Consider the following 20,979-nt stretch of genomic DNA (forward strand, 5'->3'; position numbering starts at 1 on the left):
GGTGGGCGAGCAGGGAGCCGGAGTGCTCGGGGGGACGGTACCTTTTTCAGGTTAATCCACTGCTTGAAGTAATCAGCAAACTGCAGTCCTAAGTACTCGCACTGTCCGGGCAGCCTGCAAGAGAGGAGAGAGAGAATGGGTCATTGAGGGGCGGTACACACTTTACTCCAGCACACAATCCTGCTCTGGCCACCTCGCCACAGCATCAGTACTAGCGGCGCTGGCAGCTGCCGTCACTGCTTCATCGACCGCACTTTACAAACCAAAGACAATCCGCGCCGAGGCCTCTCACCGGCAGCTTTGGGGGGCGAGGGGGATTCGCCACAACGCATCTAACCTGCTAGGAAGGGGAGGATTCTTTTCACCACTATCCTGTCTTTCTCTCTTTAGTGTCGTACATAAAGCTGGGCCTGCTGCGGACTACTAGAAGTCACTGCTGCGTTTCCGCCTCCGGTCTCTATCTCACTGGATGAGGGGAGCTACAGGCTGCTAGGGAACACTGCTGCACTTCTGTCTGCATCTCAGGGACTGAGGGTAACTGCAGGCCTGCTCCTAAGGGTCACTGCTGCACTTATGTCTGCATCTCAGGGACTGAGGGAAACTGCAGGCCTGCTACTAAGGGTCACTGCTGCACTTATGTCTGCATCTCAGGGACTGAGGGAAACTGCAGGCCTGCTGCTAAGGGTCACTGCTGCACTTCTGTCTGCATCTCAGGGAATGAGGGTAACTGCAGGCCTGCTACTAAGGGTCACTGCTGCACTTATGTCTGCATCTCAGGGAATGAGGGAAACTGCAGGCCTGCTGCTAAGGGTCACTGCTGCACTTATGTCTCTATCCTAGGGACTGAGGGAAACTGCAGGCCTGCTGCTAAGGGTCACAGCTGCACTTCTGTCTGCATCTCAGGGACTAAGGGAAACTGCAGGCCTGCTGCTAAGGGGTCACTGCCGCACTCTGCATCTCAGGGACTGAGGGAAACTGCAGGCCTGCTACTAAGGGCCACTGCTGCACTCCTGTCTGCATCTCAGGGACTGAGGGAAATTGCAGGCCTGCTGCTAAGGGTCACAGCTGCAGTTCTCTCTGCATCTCAGGGACTGAGGGAAATTGCAGGCCTGCTGCTAAGGGTCACAGCTGCACTTCTGTCTGCATCTCAGGGACTAAGGGAAACTGAAGGCCTGCTGCTAAGGGGTCACTGCAGCACTCTGCATCTCAGGGACTGAGGGAAACTGCAGGCCTGCTACTAAGGGTCACTGCTGCACTCCTGTCTGCATCTCAGGGACTGAGGGAAATTGCAGGCCTGCTGCTAAGGGTCACAGCTGCACTTCTGTCTGCATCTCAGGGATTAAGGGAAACTGCAGGCCTGCTGCTAAGGGTCACTGCTGAACTCTGCATCTCAGGGACTGAGGGAAACTGCAGGCCTGCTACTAAGGGTCACTGTTGCACTTCTGTCTGAGTCTCAGGGACTGAGGGAAACTGCAGGCCTGCTACTAAGGGTCACTGCTGCACGTCTGTCTCTACCCTAGGGACTAAGGAAAACTGCAGGCCTACTAGTAAGGGTCACTGCTGCATTTCTGTCTCTACCCTAGGGACTAAGGAAAACTGCAGGCCTACTAGTAAGGATCACTGCTGCACGTCTGTCTCTACCCCAGGGACTAAGGAAAACTGCAGGCCTACTAGTAAGGGTCACTGCTGCACTTCTGTCTGAGTCTCAGGGACTGAGGGAAACTGCAGGCCTGCTACTAAGGGTCACTGCTGCACGTCTGTCTCTACCCTAGGGACTAAGGAAAACTGCAGGCCTACTAGTAAGGGTCACTGCTGCATTTCTGTCTCTACCCTAGGGACTAAGGAAAACTGCAGGCCTACTAGTAAGGATCACTGCTGCACGTCTGTCTCTACTCCAGGGACTAAGGGAAACTGCAGGCCTACTAGTAAGGGTCACTGCTGCATTTCTGTCTCTACCCTAGGGACTAAGGGAAACTGCAGGCCTACTAGTAAGGGTCACTGCTGCACTTCTGTCTCTACTCCAGGGACTAAGGGAAACTGCAGGCCTACTAGTAAGGGTCACTGCTGCATTTCTGTCTCTACCCTAGGGACTAAGGGAAACTGCAGGCCTACTAGTAAGGGTCACTGCTGCACTTCTGTCTGAGTCTCAGGGACTGAGGGAAACTGCAGGCCTGCTACTAAGGGTCACTGCTGCACATCTGTCTCTACCCCAGGGACTAAGGAAAACTGCAGGCCTACTAGTAAGGATCACTGCTGCATTTCTGTCTCTACCCTAGGGACTAAGGGAAACTGCAGGCCTACTAGTAAGGGTCACTGCTGCATTTCTGTCTCTACCCTAGGGACTAAGGGAAACTGCGGCCTACTAGTAAGGGTCGTTTCTGCATTTCTGTCTCTACCCTAGGGACTAAGGGAAACTGCAGGCCTGCTACTAAGGGTCACTGCTGCACATCCGTCTCTACCCTAGGGACAAAGGGAAACGCAGGCCTACTATTAAGGATCACTGCTGCACGTCTGTCTGAGTCTCAGGGACTGAGGGAAACTGCAGGCCTGCTACTAAGGGTTACTGCTGCACATCTGTCTCTACCCTAGGGACAAAGGGAAACGCAGGCCTACTATTAAGGGTCACTGCTGCACGTCTGTCTGCATCCCAAGAACTAAAGGAAACTGCAGGCCTACTACTAAGGCTCACTGCTGCACTTCTGTCTGCATCTCAGAGACTGAGGGGAAATTGCAGGCCTACTAGTAAGGGTCACTGCTGCACTTCTGTCTCTACACCAGGGACTAAGGGAAACTGCAGGCCTACTACTAAGGGTCACTGCTGCACTCCTGTCTGCATCTCAGGGACTGAGGGAAATTGCAGGCCTGCTACTAAGGGTCACTGCTGCACTTATGTCTGCATCTCAGGGACTGAGGGAAATTGCAGGCCTGCTACTAAGGGTCACTGCTGCACTTATGTCTGCATCCCAAGAACTAAAGGAAACTGCAGGCCTACTAGTAAGGGTCACTGCTACACTTCTGTCTGCATCTCAGGGACTGAGGGAAACTGCAGGCCTACTATTAAGGGACACTTCTGTCTGCATCTCATGGACTAAGGGGAACTGCAGGCCTACTGCTAAGGGCCACTGCTGTACTTCTCTCTCTACCTCAGGGACTGAGGGAAACCGCAGGCCTACTGCTAAGGGTCACTGCTGCACATCTGTCTGCATCCCAGGAACTAAAGGAAACTGCAGGCCTACTAGTAAGGGTCACTGCTGCACTTCTGTCTGCATCTCAGGGACTGATGGAAACTGCACTGCTAAGGGTCACTGTTGCACTTCTCTCTCTCCCCAGGGACTAAGGGAAACCGTAGGCCTACTACTAAGGGTCACTGCTGCACTCTGCATCTAAGGGAGTGAGGGGAACTGCAGGCCTACTGATAAGGGTCACTGCTGCACTTCTGTCTGCATCTCAGGGACTGAGGGAAACTGCAGGCCTACTATTAAGGGACACTTCTGTCTGCATCTCATGGACTAAGGGGAACTGCGGCCTATTGCTAAGGACCACTGCTGCACTCTGCATCTAAGGGACTGAGGGGAACTGCAGGCCTACTAGTAAGGGTCACTGCTGCATTTCTGTCTCTAACCTAGGGACTAAGGGAAATTGCAGGCCTACTAGTAAGGGTCACTGTTGCACTTCTGTCATTACCCTAGGGACTAAGGGAAACAGCAGGCCTACTAGGAAGGGTCACTGCTGCATTTCTGTCTCTACCCTAGGGACTAAGGGAAACTGCAGGCCTCCTAGGAAGGGTCACTGTTGCACTTCTGTCTGCATCTCAGGAAATAAAGCAAACTGCGGGCCTGCTGCTAGGGGTCACTGCAGCGCTTCTGTCTGTATTTCAGGGACTAAGGGAAACTGCAGGCCTACTAGTAAGGGTAACTGCTGCATTTCTGTCTCTACCCTAGGGACTAAGGGAATTTGAGGCCTACTAGTAAGGGTCACTGCTCCACTTCTGTCATTACCCTAGGGACTAAGGGAAACTGCAGGCCTCCTAGGAAGGGTCACTGTTGCACTTCTGTCTGCATCTCAGGAAATAAAGGAAACTGCAGGCCTGCTACTAAGGGTCACTGCTGCACTTCTGTCTCTACACCAGCGACTAAGGGAAACTGCAGGCCTCCTACTAAGGGTCACTGCTGCACTTCTGTCTACGTCTCAGGGACTGATGGAAACTGCAGGCCTGCTGCTAGGGGTCACTGCAGCACTTCTGTCTGTATTTCAGGGACTAAGGGAAACTGCAGGCCTACTAGTAAGGGTAACTGCTGCATTTCTGTCTCTACCCTAGGGACTAAGGGAAATTGCAGGCCTACTAGTAAGGGTCACTGCTCCACTTCTGTCATTACCCTAGGGACTAAGGGAAACTGCAGGCCTACTAGGAAGGGTCACTGTTGCACTTCTGTCTGCATCTCAGGAAATAAAGCAAACTGCAGGCCTGCTGCTAGGGGTCACAGCTGCACTTCTGTCTCTACACCAGGAACTAAGGGAAACTGCAGGCCTCCTACTAAAGGTCACTGCTGCACTTCTGTCTGCGTCTCAGGGACTGAGGGAAACTGCAGGCCTGCTACCAAGTGCCATTGCTGCACCTCTGTCTCAAACACAGGGACGAAGGGGAACTTCAAGATGGGGAGCTGCAAACTAACTGCTAGCGGTCACTGATGAACTTCAATCTCTTTCTCAGGGGCAGATGGAGAGCTGCAGGCTGGCCCACACTTTTGCATCGCTTTTCTCTTTCTCTAGGGGAGTGCTGGGGAAGCTACAGGGTAAGTGTTGTGGGGCAAGAGCCTGCTGCATATCTGCCTGCTAGCTCCACTCTAGCCTGTAAAGATCACTGCTGCTCCTCTGGCAGCTGCCGCCCTCCTGCGCAGACTCTTTTAGAGGCCACTGCTGCATCTTGCTCTGCTGGGCAGCAAGCATCACCCTCGCAGCTAGGAGTAAGTTCTGTTACATTTCTGGCTGTTTCCTTCCTTTGTGGCTGTACAGGAAACTACTACTCCCTGGGCCCGCAGAGGAGGTTACTCCTCCTTCACTGTCTGTTGCTTCTGACTGAGGCGGTGCATGAAGTAGCACAACCACCGCTAGGGGTCACTGCTGCACCTGCTTAAGAAGCATGCAACTGACCGCGAGGGCTCACTGCTGCTCCTGTGTCCTCTCTAGTCCCGCACTCGGCTATAACAGGACAGCGCCCACCCCCCAGCAAAGTAAAACGACATACACAGCACTGGGAAACGTGCCTAGGAGCACGCACGCAAGTGATCAGTATTTTACACAGCTCTGAGCCCCACTGCTGAAGAACTCACAGTAGTTAAGGGAAGAGCGCACTACGAACACAAGCAACCCTGCACAGCACTGGCCACCCCTTGGAGAACGGAGCAAGAAGACCCATTCACCCTGCATGGAACTGGCCAGCAGAGCGCCGGCCACAAGACAGCTGTGCACAGACAAAACACCTTCTCAGAGAAACCACTACAATGCAATGTCTGAATGTCAGCCTAACTATAGACCGAGCTCCAACACCCTCAGTCCCATCTAACCTGAAAATGATCCCAAAATCTAACCATTGACCCAATCCTAACCTTGCCCTTCTAAACTGACCTGCCTTTTACTAAGCTTTCACCTACCCCTTGCAGTGCTTTTAACTCTAAGAGTTCATTTTTTTAAACCTAAAACTGAAATAAATACTTTTTGAAATATGGGTTACCATTCAATGTGGGCATATAATTATGTTTTCTTTGGCATGGTTTTCTCTGCACTGGTCATAAGGCACGAGGCACACAAGTGGCAAGCAGAGGCCCCTCAGCAGCCTTGAAATGATGAGATCTTGGTCTGAGGCCCATAGTCTGGACTGGTCCTAAAACCAAAAGCTGAATCTCAACCTGCAACCTGCGAGCGCGCAGGAGGCGGTAAAGAACCTTTTCCTTTTATGGAGACGGCAGCTTTCCACGACTCCTTCCAATGGAAAGCTTAACAAGCACCTCTTTAGCACTGGAAACACAGCAAACAAAAGCAAACAGTGCACTGCTCTTCTGACACAGCAGTGAACAAACGCCAGTTTGTACAGTCACCCTTACTGCCATGTATTCCTGGATTATCCTTTTAATCACGACGGTCCTCGAAATAAAGTCCTCACCCAGTTAATAATCTATAGATGAAGCGGTCCCAGCCCGACCCTGATCACAGATGACAGCCTGTGGCGCTGCATTAACGGAGGTACAGGTAAATAACTTGTCCGGCCCTCTGCTGAGGTACAGGTAAATAACTTTCCAGCCCTCTGCTGAGGTACAGGTAAATAACTCATTCAGCCCTCTGCGGAGGTACAGGTAAATAACTTGTCCGGCCCTCTGCTGAGGTACAGGTAAATAACTCGTCCAGCCCTATGCGGAGGTACAGGTAAATAACTCGTCCAGCCCTCTGCTGAGGTACAGGTAAATAACTTGTCCAGCCCTCTGCGGAGGTACAGGTAAATAACTCGTCCAGCCCTCTGCGGAGGTACAGGTAAATAACTCGTCCGGCCCTCTGCGGAGGTACAGGTAAATAACTTTCCGGCCCTATGCTGAGGTACAGGTAAATAACTCATCCAGCCCTCTGCGGAGGTACAGGTAAATAACTTGTCCGGCCCTCTGCTGAGGTACAGGTAAATAACTCGTCCAGCCCTATGCGGAGGTACAGGTAAATAACTCGTCTAGCCCTCTGCTGAGGTACAGGTAAATAACTTGTCCAGCCCTCTGCGGAGGTACAGGTAAATAACTCGTCCAGCCCTCTGCGGAGGTACAGGTAAATAACTCGTCCGGCCCTCTGCTGAGGTACAGGTAAATAACTCACCCAGCCCTCTGCGGAGGTACAGGTAAATAACTTGTCCGGCCCTCTGCTGAGGTACAGGTAAATAACTCGTCCAGCCCTATGCGGAGGTACAGGTAAATAACTCGTCCAGCCCTCTGCGGAGGTACAGGTAAATAACTTGTCCGGCCCTCTGCTGAGGTACAGGTAAATAACTCGTCCAGCCCTCTGCTGAGATACAGGTAAATAACTTGTCCAGCCCTCTGCGGAGGTACAGGTAAATAACTTGTCTGACCCTCTGCTGAGGTACAGGTAAATAACTTGTCCGGCCCTCTGCTGAGGTACAGGTAAATAACTCGTCCGGCCCTCTGCTGAGGTACAGGTAAATAACTTGTCCAGCCCTCTGCTGAGGTACAGGTAAATAACTCGTCCAGCCCTCTGCTGAGGTACAGGTAAATAACTTGTCCGGCCCTCTGCTGAGGTATAGGTAAATAACTTGTCCGGCCCTCTGCTGAGGTACAGGTAAATAACTCGTCCAGCACTCTGCTGAGGTACAGGTAAATAACTTGTCCAGCACTCTGCTGAGGTACAAGTAAATATATTGTCCAGCACTCTGCTGAGGTACAGGTAAATAACTCGTCCAGCCCTCTGCGGAGGTACAGGTAAATGACTCGTCCAGCCCTCTGCTGAGGTACAGGTAAATAACTTGTCTGGCCCTCTGCGGAGGTACAGGTAAATAACTTGTCTGGCCGTCTGCGAAGGTACAGGTAAATAACTTGTCCAGCACTCTGCGGTGGTACACGTAAATGACTCGTCCAGCCCTCTGCGGAGGTACAGGTAAATAACTTGTCCAGCACTCTGCTGAGGTACAGGTAAATATATTGTCCAGCACTCTGCAGAGGTACAGGTAAATAACTAGTCCAGCCCTCTGCTGAGGTACAGGTAAATAACTTGTCCAGCACTCTGCTGAGGTACAGGTAAATATATTGTCCAGCCCTCTGCTGAGGTACAGGTAAATAACTTGTCCAGCACTCTGCGGGGGTACAGGTAAATAACTTGTCCAGCCCTCTGCGGAGGTACAGGTAAATACCTCGTCTAGCCCTCTGCGGAGGTACAGGTAAATGACTCGTCCAGCCCTCTGCGGAGGTACAGGTAAATAACTCGTCCAGCCCTCTGCGGTTTCCACACTGGAGAACGGTGCTCTACCACAATACTGAGTCTTTAATACATACTCCAGATTTTCAACTATAGGTACATCGCTAGGATAAGTATAGAGTTAATATATGAGGAGTTAGGAACAGTACATCTGCATGTACCTAGATGATGTAATGGTAGTCTATGTCCTGTTGTCAATATTTTGTACCCCAATATTGTGCATTACAACTCACAGACACTGGATTTTAATGCAGGTTAACCTACAAAGCTTGTGAGCTACTGGTAGCTCTTCAGCTACCTGTAAATAGAACTACTCTGTGCAGCTCAGCCTTCTAAATTAGCTTCTGCTTGGTTGAATTAATATATGTATATCAAAACTGAAAAGTGTATTTGAGATGAAAACGTGTGCATTTTCCAAAATCATAAGCTGATATTTGTGGAAAAAAGGTTACATTTCCAAAATATATGTAAAGCACATTTTGAGTGATAAATCATGTGGAGTTGAGAAGACTTATGGCTCATATTGTTACCTTGGTGCAGGGGCATTGCAGCTATGGCTGTTATATATTACCCATGTAGAGGCATTCAACACTTGTTAGAAATGGGGTTCTCTAGTTGGCAGAGGTAGTTACTTTTGTACAAATAGGGACCCTTGCTTCTAGTCAGGGTAAGGAGGATACACACTTTAGATAACACCTGCTCACCCCCTTGGTAGCTTGGCACGAGCAGACAGGCTTATCCCAAAGGCAATGTGTAAAGTATTTGTACCAACTCTCACAGTTACACAGGTTTAACACCACAAATGGACACCACACTGGTTTAGAAAAGAAAGTTTCTTTATCTAAACTTAACAAGATCAAAACGACAAAAATCCAACATACAAGTATTAAGAAAAATGACTTTCAAAAGGTTTTAGCAACTGAGTTCATAGAAAACTATGGATGCATGATTTCTTGCAAAGTACCTGTTGTTGCGACAAAGTTCACCAAGCCAGACAGCTGCAGCAATGAGAAGCGTTGAAAAACAGGGATGCGTCTGAGACCTTCATGGATGCGATGCGACAGTTCCGCTGTACAGAGGGGATCGATGCGCTGGGTCTAGTCTGGAGGGGGAAGCGATGCGTCAGTTCCGAGATGGCTCAGATGAATCTACGACATTATTCCGCCGCCTTTTTCCCCGCTTGGAATCACAACGCGGTTGTTACAACGACCGTATTGTGATTCCGCATACCATTACTCCGCAAGTCGGAACAACGACTTGCGGAGGGGGGGCGCTGGATGTTGGAATAGTATAATTTACTATTCCAACTCCAGTCTGTGCGGACACTAGGGAAGGTGATGGATTTTAAATCCAACACCTCCCCCCCCCCCTCCGCAAGTCGTTCTTCCGACTTGCGGAGTAATGGTATGCGGAATCACAACGCGGTCATTGTAACAACCGCGTTGTGATTCCAAGCGGGGAAAAAGTTTTGGGGTAAACGTTGTTTGCCGGCTCAGATCCGTGGGTGAGGCGTTAGGGAAAACTTGCGGCACAGGGACGATGCGTGGAAATCCGAGATGCGTCTGCGAACGATGCAGCGGCGGCGACCGGCGCCATGTCGACCTTTTCAGCCGTGATCCCTCGAAGCGAAGATTCTTGCTGCGGTGACAGGCGCTGCGTCGGATTCAGCAGCGGCACGCGGTGCGGGGAGATTCTTCATTGTGTCGGAAAACTGTCCCCAGAAGAGCGATGTGTCAACTTCCTTGTTTGTTGCGTTGCTTTCCAGCTCCCAGCAACAGAAACAACCTCCAGAGGCCCCACACAGACACTCCTGGCAGGTCAGAACTCCCAGCAAGGAAGTTCAGGGGAGCTGGGGGTGAAGTCTGTGTTCCTTAGACTTCAAAACAGGAGGTAAGCTCTACTCAAGCCCTTGGAGACTTTCCTCAAGCAGGGGACACAGCACACAGCAAAGTCCTTCTCATTTCCTTGGCAGAAACAGCAACTGCAGGCCAACCACAGACACACAGCAAGGGCAGTACTTCTCAGTTTCTCCAGCTCTTCTCCTTGGCAAAGGTTCCTCCTGATTCCGGACGTAGTCTAAAAGTCTGGGGTTTTTGGTCTGATACTTATACCCCAAAATTACCCGGGTCTGAACCATAAAAACCCCTTACTAGCACTTAGCACTATATATCTGATATATATGTGTGTGTTGATTTTAGGTCACTTAGACTAGTTAAAAATAGCCTGTAATGTAAACACTTCCAATGTAAAGCCTACAAAGTAGACATACCGCCCCTAAAAGACAGTGCTGCACAAAGGAACTGTAGCAGAAAGTTAGATTGTATACAGGTTATCCTAAAAAACCATGATATTCTAGTGTACCCCACCTTGTAAGGTTGTTGTACAGAATGTGGGCGCAGTAGCATAGTCCAGCTAGCTGTACCACCTGGGTCGCCTCTAGGACCAGGTGGTGATGCAGAATGAAACAAATTACTCTAGAGTTTAGTTTAAAAACTTTAAGAGAGGTTACCAGCTGTAGTACTGGACAGAGGGTGTCCACGCCTAATCTTCCATGCAGATTAATCTACCAAGATATTATGTTTAGAGAGAATATAAATGAAGTAGGTCAATTTCTAGGCATTTTGCCATATGCGTCTTCCCCTGGGAGGGTCAGTGCTGGCCCAGTTGCTAATAATTTTTTTGGTGTCTGTTGTAGTGAAGGCATCAGACGTCCAATAAGCGTCTTAACTGTGAAAGCTTGAGGGGACATTCTGGATCTACAGTTAGCGCCGCTACTGATAGTGCAGAGTCGCTAAAGATGCAATGACATAATCAGGGAGACGGGTCAGGTTACAGTGTCCAGATAGGTCCTGTAAACCTGTCATATTATTGTTCTACTGAGGCCGGTGTACTAGGAGCTGCACAATAAGGGCCATGGGTAAGGAAATGGAGCTATAGTGCAGCCCAAGTTCCCAAGTGCAGTGAAAGAATCGATATGTTTGTGCACAAGGGTCGCTGAAAGAATCGAGATGTTGGTTCCACGTACCTGATGATCGGAAGTTTGGCAAAGACCAGGACTACAGTCTTGCTAGGCACCCAGTTTGGCGGGTTTGAAACCAGTGGGCATGACGGGATGGGCTGGGTGCTACCTACTATATTCAGGAGTGCACTTAATTTGTAAAATAATAACAACTTCTCCCAGGCCACAAACATTTTGTTAGGATGCCATCACTCCTTGCCTATGTTGGGGCTTCCACATTTCCTCCACTGGTTTGCTAGATTGGGTGGCATTTGGCATGAGGGATGTGGGGTATTTACCAGCCAACAGTAGGTCAGGCAACCACAACACTCTTTATTGGAATCAGAGTTAAAATAGAGTGTGAACCGGCTGGACTCGGCTTGCAGCAGCCGGTAACAAAAACGCCCCCCCCGCATCCCCCCTGGGATGCAAAACCGGCCCTCCACGTATCCAAAACCATCCCCCACCTTGGCGGCTGACCGGGGAAACGCCTGGTGCCCACTACGGCCAGTCTGGCCCTGAACAAGGCATGGGAGACTCTTAATCTCTCCAGCTTGCAAATAGCTCACTTCACAGACAGACCAGCAATGTTCTCTTTTTTTTAATGGTGTCCTGGGCTGGGAGCAGTTGATGGAGATCAAATGGAAGACACTCTGCTGATGTTTGCCTTCCTAGTGACAAGAAAAAAAAAAAAATCACACTCCACAAGGTGAGAAGATGTCAAAATATTTGAAAGTATTATTTTCTCAAGTTCTATATCTATGTACAATACGTAATCCATGCATCTATGGCCGTGTCAGGTGTATGGGAAACAGCCTTTACAATGTTTTTACCATGTGTGCCTCTACCACACATCTTTTACCACACGTTTTTACCACATACATGTCTTTACAATGCATGCCTTTACCACTTATTTAATGTAAGTCGTGGGGGTGGGGAGTCGCTCCCCATAAATAATTGTTTTATATATATAAAATATATAAACAATGCATGGTAATGGCATGCGCTGTAAAATCATATGTGTTCTAAAAACAATACGGGGTAAACCATGTGATAAAGGCATGCAACGTATTTTCCTGTGTTATTCCGTCATACAGCCCTGGTGTGTGTAAATGTCATTAAACAAGGCATAACCAGCTCCACAGCACACGCTGGAGTGTTTTGTTCCTCCCCTTACTCTTAGACTAACGAAAACTTGAGTTAAAATCGTAAACATTCAAAGTTAAGCCATGAAGTTTATATGCAGCTGGTGCATATTGAACCAAGTTATTTTACCTCTTTTGTAACTTATCACCTGTAGGTTACACTGGATACTAATTAGTCCTCTGTGCTATTTTACACAGAATACAAATCAGTGTGACCTACATGTTTAACGCAATGCTCTGCAGCTGCACATTAATCTTTTATGCAGTTTTATGATTCAAGCCAGTGAACAGATTACACAGAGCTCTACAGCAAGTGTACTAACCACCTGTGTTATCTCACAGAATTAGAGCCCGAGACTTGCTGGATACACTGGCATTTGTGCAGCATGCCATTTAATCTAGTAGGCTATTTTAATATTCCTTCTGTTTATAACCAAATATGCAGACTAAATACACACACATACTTGAAGATGAAGAATCATGAGAAAACAGACAGCCATACAAAAATCCATATGATCCATATGTTCTGGCAGGCAATAAGCAGATTTTGCAGCTGCAGTATTTGCCACATTTGTCACATAATCCATAATCTGCAGATTTTAACAAAACAATTGGTTTGTAGCTCAAATAGATAAAGAGCTACTAAAAAGGTGGCAAGATGTGTTGTTCAGTGGCAGGCCATCCACAAAGGTTTACTAGTATATTGCTTATTGATATGCTTGGGTGTCAGCCTGCACTAATGAAATGAAATCTTTGCTCAGATTGTGTTAACATGGGTAAAAGAGGAAATAAGAAAGCAATACTAAAAAACCAAAAAAAACAGTGCCACATTCACTGCCTTTTCTTGCCACATAATGTAGTAAACCCTGTCGCAAAAAGGTGGTCCTCCTCTGCCACACAATTCCAGTGGCCCTCACTACGCGCAGACCTCCACTGAACCTCCTGCTTATCATGACAGTGCTCATCATCATAATACTCTGGACCAGTAGCGGCTGGCAGGGAATGAGTGTGGAGGGGAAGGGGGTGACAAAAACCCCCCCAAAAAACACGTACCTCTTCCGCTGGCTGCATCTTTCCTCCGCTTCCCCTGCAGTCCCGGAACTAGGAAGATCTCAGACTCTCCATAGCCAATTACAACGCTGCAATGCAGCATTGTGATTAGTCTGAGCGCTGTGGATCGGGGCTCAGATGGAAACTGGAGGCTTGGGCATTTTCCCCACCAGGCTGTGTAATGCAGCCTAGTGGGGAACATGCAAAGTGTGCATGACTGTTTAGCCAGGCCAATATGGTTGGCCAAGAAGTCATATGCACATGCAGTGAGCAAAACCACTCCTCCCCCTGTGCCTCCAGCCCCGCCTTAACCCAGCTCAAACCTGCGAAAAATAAAATGATAATAACTAAGTTATTATGATTTTATTTTTCCTGCTCTTAGCGAGCATTGGGTCGACGCTCCTCCGCCTTAGCGGAAGAGCCACCTTTGCTTTGGAACCCAACGGTCCATCCCGGACGCCACCAATTTTTTAACCCCTCCCCCATCCTCCGTACCCTATTTGTGGGTTTCCAGAGTATTAATTTCCTTTTCAGGGTGGAAAACAAATCATACTTTTGGAGCCTAGTAATAATGACACTTAAATATGTTATTTTACCTGGTTGGTGGCACAGGCTCAGGCAAGCAGAGAAGTCCACTTCTTGAGTGGGGGATTCTACTCTCGGCCCAGGTGACGGACCTATGTGTATGTGCAACGGTCAGCATTCCAGCACCAAGAGTGACACAGATGGGTGGCACAACAGTTGTTACACACACCACCGGTCCACCTGCAGGAATGCAACAATCTACCACTTGTGTCATGAGTTTCACAGATGCAGATCACTTGTCCATATTGGTATGGGTTACAGATAGTGGCACTCCTCCAAAGCCCGCCCCATCTTTGTATCAAACAATGACATATAGGTATTTATATTGCATTTCCTTGTGGAGGTGGTACATCAGTTCAGTAGCTTGATGTGCTACATGCATAAAACGTCCTGACTTAGACTTAACAAGCAAATCAGCAGATCTCTCAATTTCTGAAACGAGCAGTTTTAGGCTAAACATGTGTTAGAAATGGGGGTCTCTAGTTGGCAGAGGTAGGTACCTTTATCTAAATAGGGACTCTTGCTTCTAGTCAGGGTAAGGGGGATACACACTTTACATTACCCCTGCTCACCCCCTGGGGGTAGCCTGGCACGAGCAGCTAGACTTGTGCCAAAGGTAACACGTAAAGTATTTGTACTCAAAACACACAGTAGTACAGTGATAACACCACAAATGGACATACAGCCGCAGAGATGGGAAGCGTTGAGAACATAAAGAGCTGAATTAGTTCCTGAGACCTTGGGGAGGCAATGCACTAGTTCTGCTGCACAAAGGAGAAGTGATGCGCCATGTCCGGTCTGTAGGGGGAAGTGATGGGTCGGGTAAACTTGCGGCACAGGTGTGATGCGTGGAAATCCGGGATACGTCGGCAATCGATGCAGTGGCATTGAGCGGTGCTGCGTCTGTTTCTTCAGCCACGATCCCTGGATGCGTCGGTTTATTTCTTGATCTTGTCCCAATGGGAAGTTATACTTGTAAGATGTTATAGAGCATTTCCCATTCTATCCAATGGGGCAAGATAGCCTTTCAATAATGAATGACCAAACTGGAAGTATTTCACTATCAGGACATGTCACACACACCAGTACATGTCCTGCCTTTCACATACACTGCACCCTACCCAGCGTCTACCATAGGGGTACCTTACATGTATGTATAGAAAAGAGAAGGTTAGGGTCCGGCATGTGGGTGCACTTGCCAAGTTGACATGGCAGTTCAAAACTGCACACAGACACTGCAGCAGCAGGTCTGAGATACCTTTCAGGGCTACTCATGTGGGTGGCACAATCAGTGCTGCATGACAACTAGTAGTATTTGATTTACAGGCCCTAGCACACTTCAGTGCACTGTACTAGGGACTTATCAGTAAAAAAGTATGCCAATCAGGGGGAACCAATTGTAACAACAATTTACACAGGGAGCACTTACACTTTGACACTGATCAGCAGTGGCAAAGTGTCCAAAGCATCTAAGCCAGCAAAAACGAAATCCAGCACAGCATCAAAAATACAGGAGGTAGAGGCAAAACGTCAGGGCAAACTTTGCCAAAGATGCCAAGTCTAACAACGTGTGTCAACCTGTTTGATACACTGTGGTACGGTAGTTTCAGTTTAGGCACTGCTTACTGCATGTTCAAGGTGGCTTAACGTCTAGGGGATAACAGTGTTAGCTTAATGTACTATGTGGCATGGTCTGCAGAGTCACATGACTTTGATGGCCCGGCCTTCAGACTTCAGAATGAAACAGGCGTTGGCAAGGGCAATATTTATGGCTTATGGATGACAGTGCCTTTTGTGTCACTGATGGGTTTAGTCACTCAATAACTCATACATGTACTATGTCACTCCTCTTTGCACTTGCAGAAGGGTTTTTGTAAGTTTGAAAATAATGCCTTATTAAACATGTTTCAGTTAGCGTAATTAAGCTCCAGTCAGCTTGCACTGACCGCTATTCATATTTTCTGAATAATAGTGCACATTCATTTTTTTATGAATGAACCTCTCTCTCTCTCTCTCTCTTTGCGCTTGTGTGTTTTTCCATTTCAGGAAAATTATTGAAAACAAAGCCGAAATTGCTGTGTCTGTAAAAGCATACATTATAATATTTCCGGTCTCTCGGGGAAGTAATGCTCAAGATGTTCCTTTATTTTGTAACCTTCCAAGGCTGCTTGCTGATGTACTGTGCATGCCATTCATTAGCCGAACAAGCCATTGTATTGCTGTGTAACAAAAAATGTTCTTTTGTTTCTTTATTTTGTAATGCACAGCCTAACAAATTAAATGATTTAGAAAGTAGGTGTTTCTAGAAGTATCTTGTTTACCAGAATACTGATTGGTTTATGTGTTGCAACATTGGTAGTCCAAACCCTGTTATGTAATTTCACACCATGAAATGGTGGTGGCTTCTGCACTCTCAAAAGCGCATTGGTTTCGGAGAAGTATCAGTTCTTTCTGGTCCTTATTTGGGAACAGGCTATGTCAGTCTGTCTATTCGATTTATATCTAGATTTTTGCACTTATGGAGCAGACTATGTCAGTCTCTTTACTTATTTGTATTGCCTTTCCTTGGATTTTCTTCAGAGGGAGACGTTATAGTAGTCCTTTAGCAGAATTACACTCTGATTATTTTGTTTGTGGTAATTCCTAATTAACCAATTACATTTTAGCTTCTCTAATCATATTTTTTTAATAAACCAATAAGGTTTTAACTGGGAATCTTATCTCGCACAGGTTTGATTATCAACCTTGGACTAACTTATGAAGACTCAGTCAGTCACAATCTGTTGCATCAACTCTCTTAATTAAAGCCTCACACACACACACACACACACATTCATTCACTCATTCTTGCATTCCCCCTCTGAAACTGCAATAAAAGACACAAACCCATCAACAGATACACAATAAATTAAAAGAATACAAGTAGAAAAGGAAAACATGCTGCCATCTAAACGTGGTGGGCATATGCTTGCAAAACCAAAACTAAACAAAGCAGTGGCTGTTCCTCATGCAGAGACAGTGTAAACAGTCTATCATTGTTTTATAGTTCCAGCGTGGCTGCCTGTTAGAAGGTGGTTCTGACACTATGGGCCGCTCTGATTTTTCGCTTTTTGAGCACCTAATTGTTGAGCTTTTACTGTGGGGGAGCCTCATAAGTTGGGACTCGCCCACAGTGAACTCAGGATGTAAGAGACTGCATGGGGATTTTACTGGTGTTCCCCTGGCTTGACCAGGCCGCTGTTCAGCAGCTGGAGTAAGGGACACCGGGCTGGTTACATGCAGACATGTGTACATGCGTGCGCACACGTGTACGGGCTGCGCAGGGGAGATTCCTAGCGTGCGCAGTCCAGGAGCAGCTACAAAGCGAATGGTGTGGAAGGACTTATGCAGTATTGGGTGGTGACATGGAATAGGCTTTATACATTGGAAAGAAACATGCCAGGGAAAGTCAGTGTGTCTTACTGTTTTTTCACTTCATTATTCCCCTATGGGAATGTGGAGCCAGGGGCTAGATTAACTTCCATTAGGCCAACAGATTCCAGACACGCACTTAAGTCCAATGTAGCAAATGTGAAAGAAGTTTTCTGCAGAGTCCAAAGTCACATTTGTACTGCTTTTGGGTCATCCAGAACTGTCATATTTCTCTGAGCCAGCCATGACCAGACCCAGGCTGAGGGCTGACCTCAGCTGGATGGATTGATAACCTTTCTTCCACAAGCGAGGGCCTCCTCTCCATGAAGAGATGATGGGTGGGGCTACAGACTCATCCATCACTAGGTGCCAGGCACCAGGCTGCACCAAGGAGGGAAGGAGTTGGGTTTCAGAGGCCATGTGGCCAGAGACACTGGACAACGCCATTTTTAACAAACCCAGAGGCTGGACAAGACGGAGGGAGCAGGGGCAGGAAAGTGATGTTTCGCTGTTTGATAGGACCAACAGGGACTTCCTGCCAGCCCCCTACTCAACTTTTAAAAAATGCTTGCACAGGAAGAAAAGCTGTCTCTGGGGTATTGTCTGCTGAGGCTGAAGGTGCTGGAGCCTGGCACAATGGGCAGTTGGAAGGAGAGACCCCCTGACTGCCCCCAGGACCCTAACAGCACCAGAAGAAGAGCCCAGGACCGGTGCGCAGGAGCAGTGGCCTCTGCGCAGGGAGAAGAGAGGCCACGGAGGAGAGCCAAGTGAAAGGCTGGCGCAGGGAGCCAGTGAAAACAGCACCCTGCTGAATCAGAGACCCCGAGGGCAGAGGAGAGTGTTCCCAGTGGCTGGGGCTGGTAAAGAGGAGCATGAAGCGCCCCATAATGCCTCGCCAGGCATTTGGAAATCTGCCGTTTTGGTGTTTTGTGGCCCCCAGAGGAGGGGGGTCACCCTCACTTGTGAAAAGGTGCTGGGGAAACTGCTGGAGAAGCGCAGTCTTCCCCTCCCCCAGCACGAAGAAATCTGCCGTTTTGGTGCCTGGTGGCCCCCAGAGGAGGGGGTCACCTTCAAGTGTGAAAAGGGGTGCAGGGGGGGCTGCAGGAGCACCGCAGCCTCCCCCAGCATAAAGCAGAACAGTCCACCCATAAGTTTCACGGGGCATCTGAAAGAATAACCCCTCAAGGGCTCAGCCAGCCTTTAACACCTTCTAGGCTGGAACGTATGTTCTACAGCTGAGGGTGTACTATGAAGTGCATCATGGAGTGAAGGGCTGAGTTGGGGATGTCTGGAGAAGGGCATCCCCTGGAGGTGAAGTGGTGTAACTGCACCGAAATGCATTAACTATTGGTTATTTCTTTTTAGGTGGACTGAAAGTCACATGTGTAAAGTGAAGTACCTGTGTAAGGTGATGTTAAGCTAAATGGAGTTATGTTGCTGGACCTTCCTGATAGGGGGTCTGGCTGTATTTACGTAATCCCATGCTTTTACCTGTGATTCCTTTTAAAGTGAAGAGGCGCCCTGCAGGATAAGTGTAGTTGCCAGGGGTACTTCTTTTGAAGGGACTGTAAGTCACATGTGTAAGGAGATGTCATAAGCCAAGTGGGGCTATGTTGCCAGACAGTCCTGCTAGGGTGTCTGGCTGTATATGCGCAATCCTGTGATTTCATCTGTGATGCCTATAGGGGCTGTAATTGCAAAGCATTCAAATGATCAACCAATGTGATGAGTACTGTCATTCTAAAGTGTGCATAAACATGGATTCTTACTGCTGCGGTTAGGTGAAGTCCCCAGACTGCTAGCCCTTAAGATATAGAGGTGCATACTTTATGGTCAGTAGGAGATGCTCAGTCAGGGTCATGTGTCACCAATGCAGGTTTCCCCCTTTTTAATGCTTGTTGAGGTAATGGGGTGGGTCGCCACTGGGATGGTGCCAGTGCGCAGGGTCCTCGCTCCAGGTTATGTTCAACTATCTGCATTGGGAGCAAGTTGATGTGCATACATGGGAGTGGTGGTACTAGACCCCTCCCCCCCCTCAGACTGCTCTGCAACGCTACCCTCTGAGAGTCAGGCGCTACAATTGGGTGTTTGGTTCCCAGTGAAGGACAAATGTAGTCATGTTATTTGTGCAGGCCTCACAGATGCTGCCTCGTTTTCCAACACTGCCACATTGGCCATATTGGAATGGTAAAATAGTATTATGCAAAGGACAACAACATTCCATAATGTCCTCCTAGTTTACAGGGAGTGGCACCGTGCGATGCGGTACACTGCAGAAGATTTGAGCAGCAAGCAAACAACCTGTTAGAACTGCCCTTTGAGCTGTAGTATTCCTTTAAGAGACAAAAAAGAGGAGAAGCAAAGGAATGAAAGGGGGACTTTAAAAAGAGAGAATTGAAAACTAAAGGACTGGCCAGCTAGCCCGGACACTGTGCCATACATAATTCTCAGAGTAAGTAAAAAATGAATGGTGTGAACTAAATCATTACCCCAAGTAGTGTGCTGTCATGGATGGAAGCTGAGTGTAAATGACACTAAGACAGATCAAGGCAGAACATGGATGGCCCAAAGGCCCCCATGTATCTATATGGATATATATTTATATATGGAATTATGTATCTGTGGTCTTTTTCCCCTTGACCGTTCGTTACCCCCTTCCCTCTTCCTATCCTTAAGTCACTCCCCGGCAGTCACTGGGTTACTGTTGCACTTTTCTTTTTATTTCTTTGGTACAATAAAGTTGGCAATAAGTCAAAATAAAGGGTAACAACACAGGTGTGGGGTCCTCCAGGTCCGACTTCTCGTCTCCCTTGCTCGTTTCCCGGCTCCGTTCGGGGAATAGGTGAGCGTGGACCCAAAAGAAAAGAAACAGAACAAACTGGTTTTAGACTTCTACCAGACTGCAGCAGCGTAAAAAGGGGAGGGCAAGTGTACCGTCACCAGTCCCTAGTGAATGTGCCTAACGTGGGGGAAAACAATTGGTGACTTCAGTGACGTCCCTTAAAATGAGCCCACAGCCCCTGAACAAGCCCCGGCTGGATAATAGGTACTCGCCTCGAGCCCCGACCCTCCGGGGCCGAGGTGTTGGGAGACCAAGCCTCCATCTCGTCAGGGAGTGCAGTGGTCCCGGGCGCAGTGCTCCTGGAGCTGTGTTCCCTCGCTGGGTTTCCGGCGGTGGTTCCTGGATCGGCTCCTCCGACTTCAGGCTCCTCCGCTCCTCCCGCCGTTCTCCAGAGGGTTGTACTCTCCTGGTCGTCCTGTTCGGCTTCCTCCGCGTCTTTCCCTGCCTCCGACTCTCCTGCCACCCCGTTCACCGGACGTCCGTCGCTTTTAACAGGCTTGCTCACCCCATCCTGGTTAGACGCTAGAGCGCCGCCTTCATTTCCTGGTCGCTCTTCGGCGGCGGCCATCTTGGAATGGTCGGAGCCGTTTTCGAAGGAGACATCATCACAGTATCATTTGATTCTTTTTTTATTACAAGATGAGATTCTAGCAAGAATTATTACAGTTCAAATCATAGCTTTAATATCTTGTACGTACTATTGCTGCACATTGTTGTGGTGTGAGTATTGTGAACATGTAGTAAAGAACCAGCTGTTGACTAATCTTTTGAAGCTGAAATGGTTGTCAGTGGATCCTATGTTTGGGAGTAACAAATTCCATAGATTGGCTGCTTGAACAGAGAAAGATCTTCCATCAATGTTTTTTTCTTGTATGCTAGAATTCGGACGTGGGGGTGCCATTCTAGAGCGAAGGTTCCTTTGTTGTATGTATTTTGTGATTTTGTTCCTGATTGAAAGTGGTCATTTGCTATATATTACTTTGTAG

At 48.2% G+C, this 20,979-nt stretch overlaps 1 protein-coding gene across 3 annotated transcripts in view; it reads right to left on the bottom strand.

The window, feature by feature from the left end:
- ERI3 (ERI1 exoribonuclease family member 3) overlaps positions 1-20,979 on the bottom strand; it is a 1,537,399-nt gene that overhangs the window by 797,662 nt on the left and 718,758 nt on the right. For all 3 annotated transcript variants that reach the window (XM_085602780.1, XM_085602782.1, XM_085602781.1), the window contains one exon: positions 42-114. In XM_085602780.1, coding sequence (XP_085458906.1) covers positions 42-114 — 73 coding nt within the window. The remainder of the gene's footprint in view (positions 1-41; positions 115-20,979) is intronic.

This window comes from Triturus cristatus, chromosome 4_2, assembly GCF_964204655.1.
Source record: "Triturus cristatus chromosome 4_2, aTriCri1.1, whole genome shotgun sequence".
NCBI lineage: Eukaryota > Metazoa > Chordata > Amphibia > Caudata > Salamandridae > Triturus > Triturus cristatus.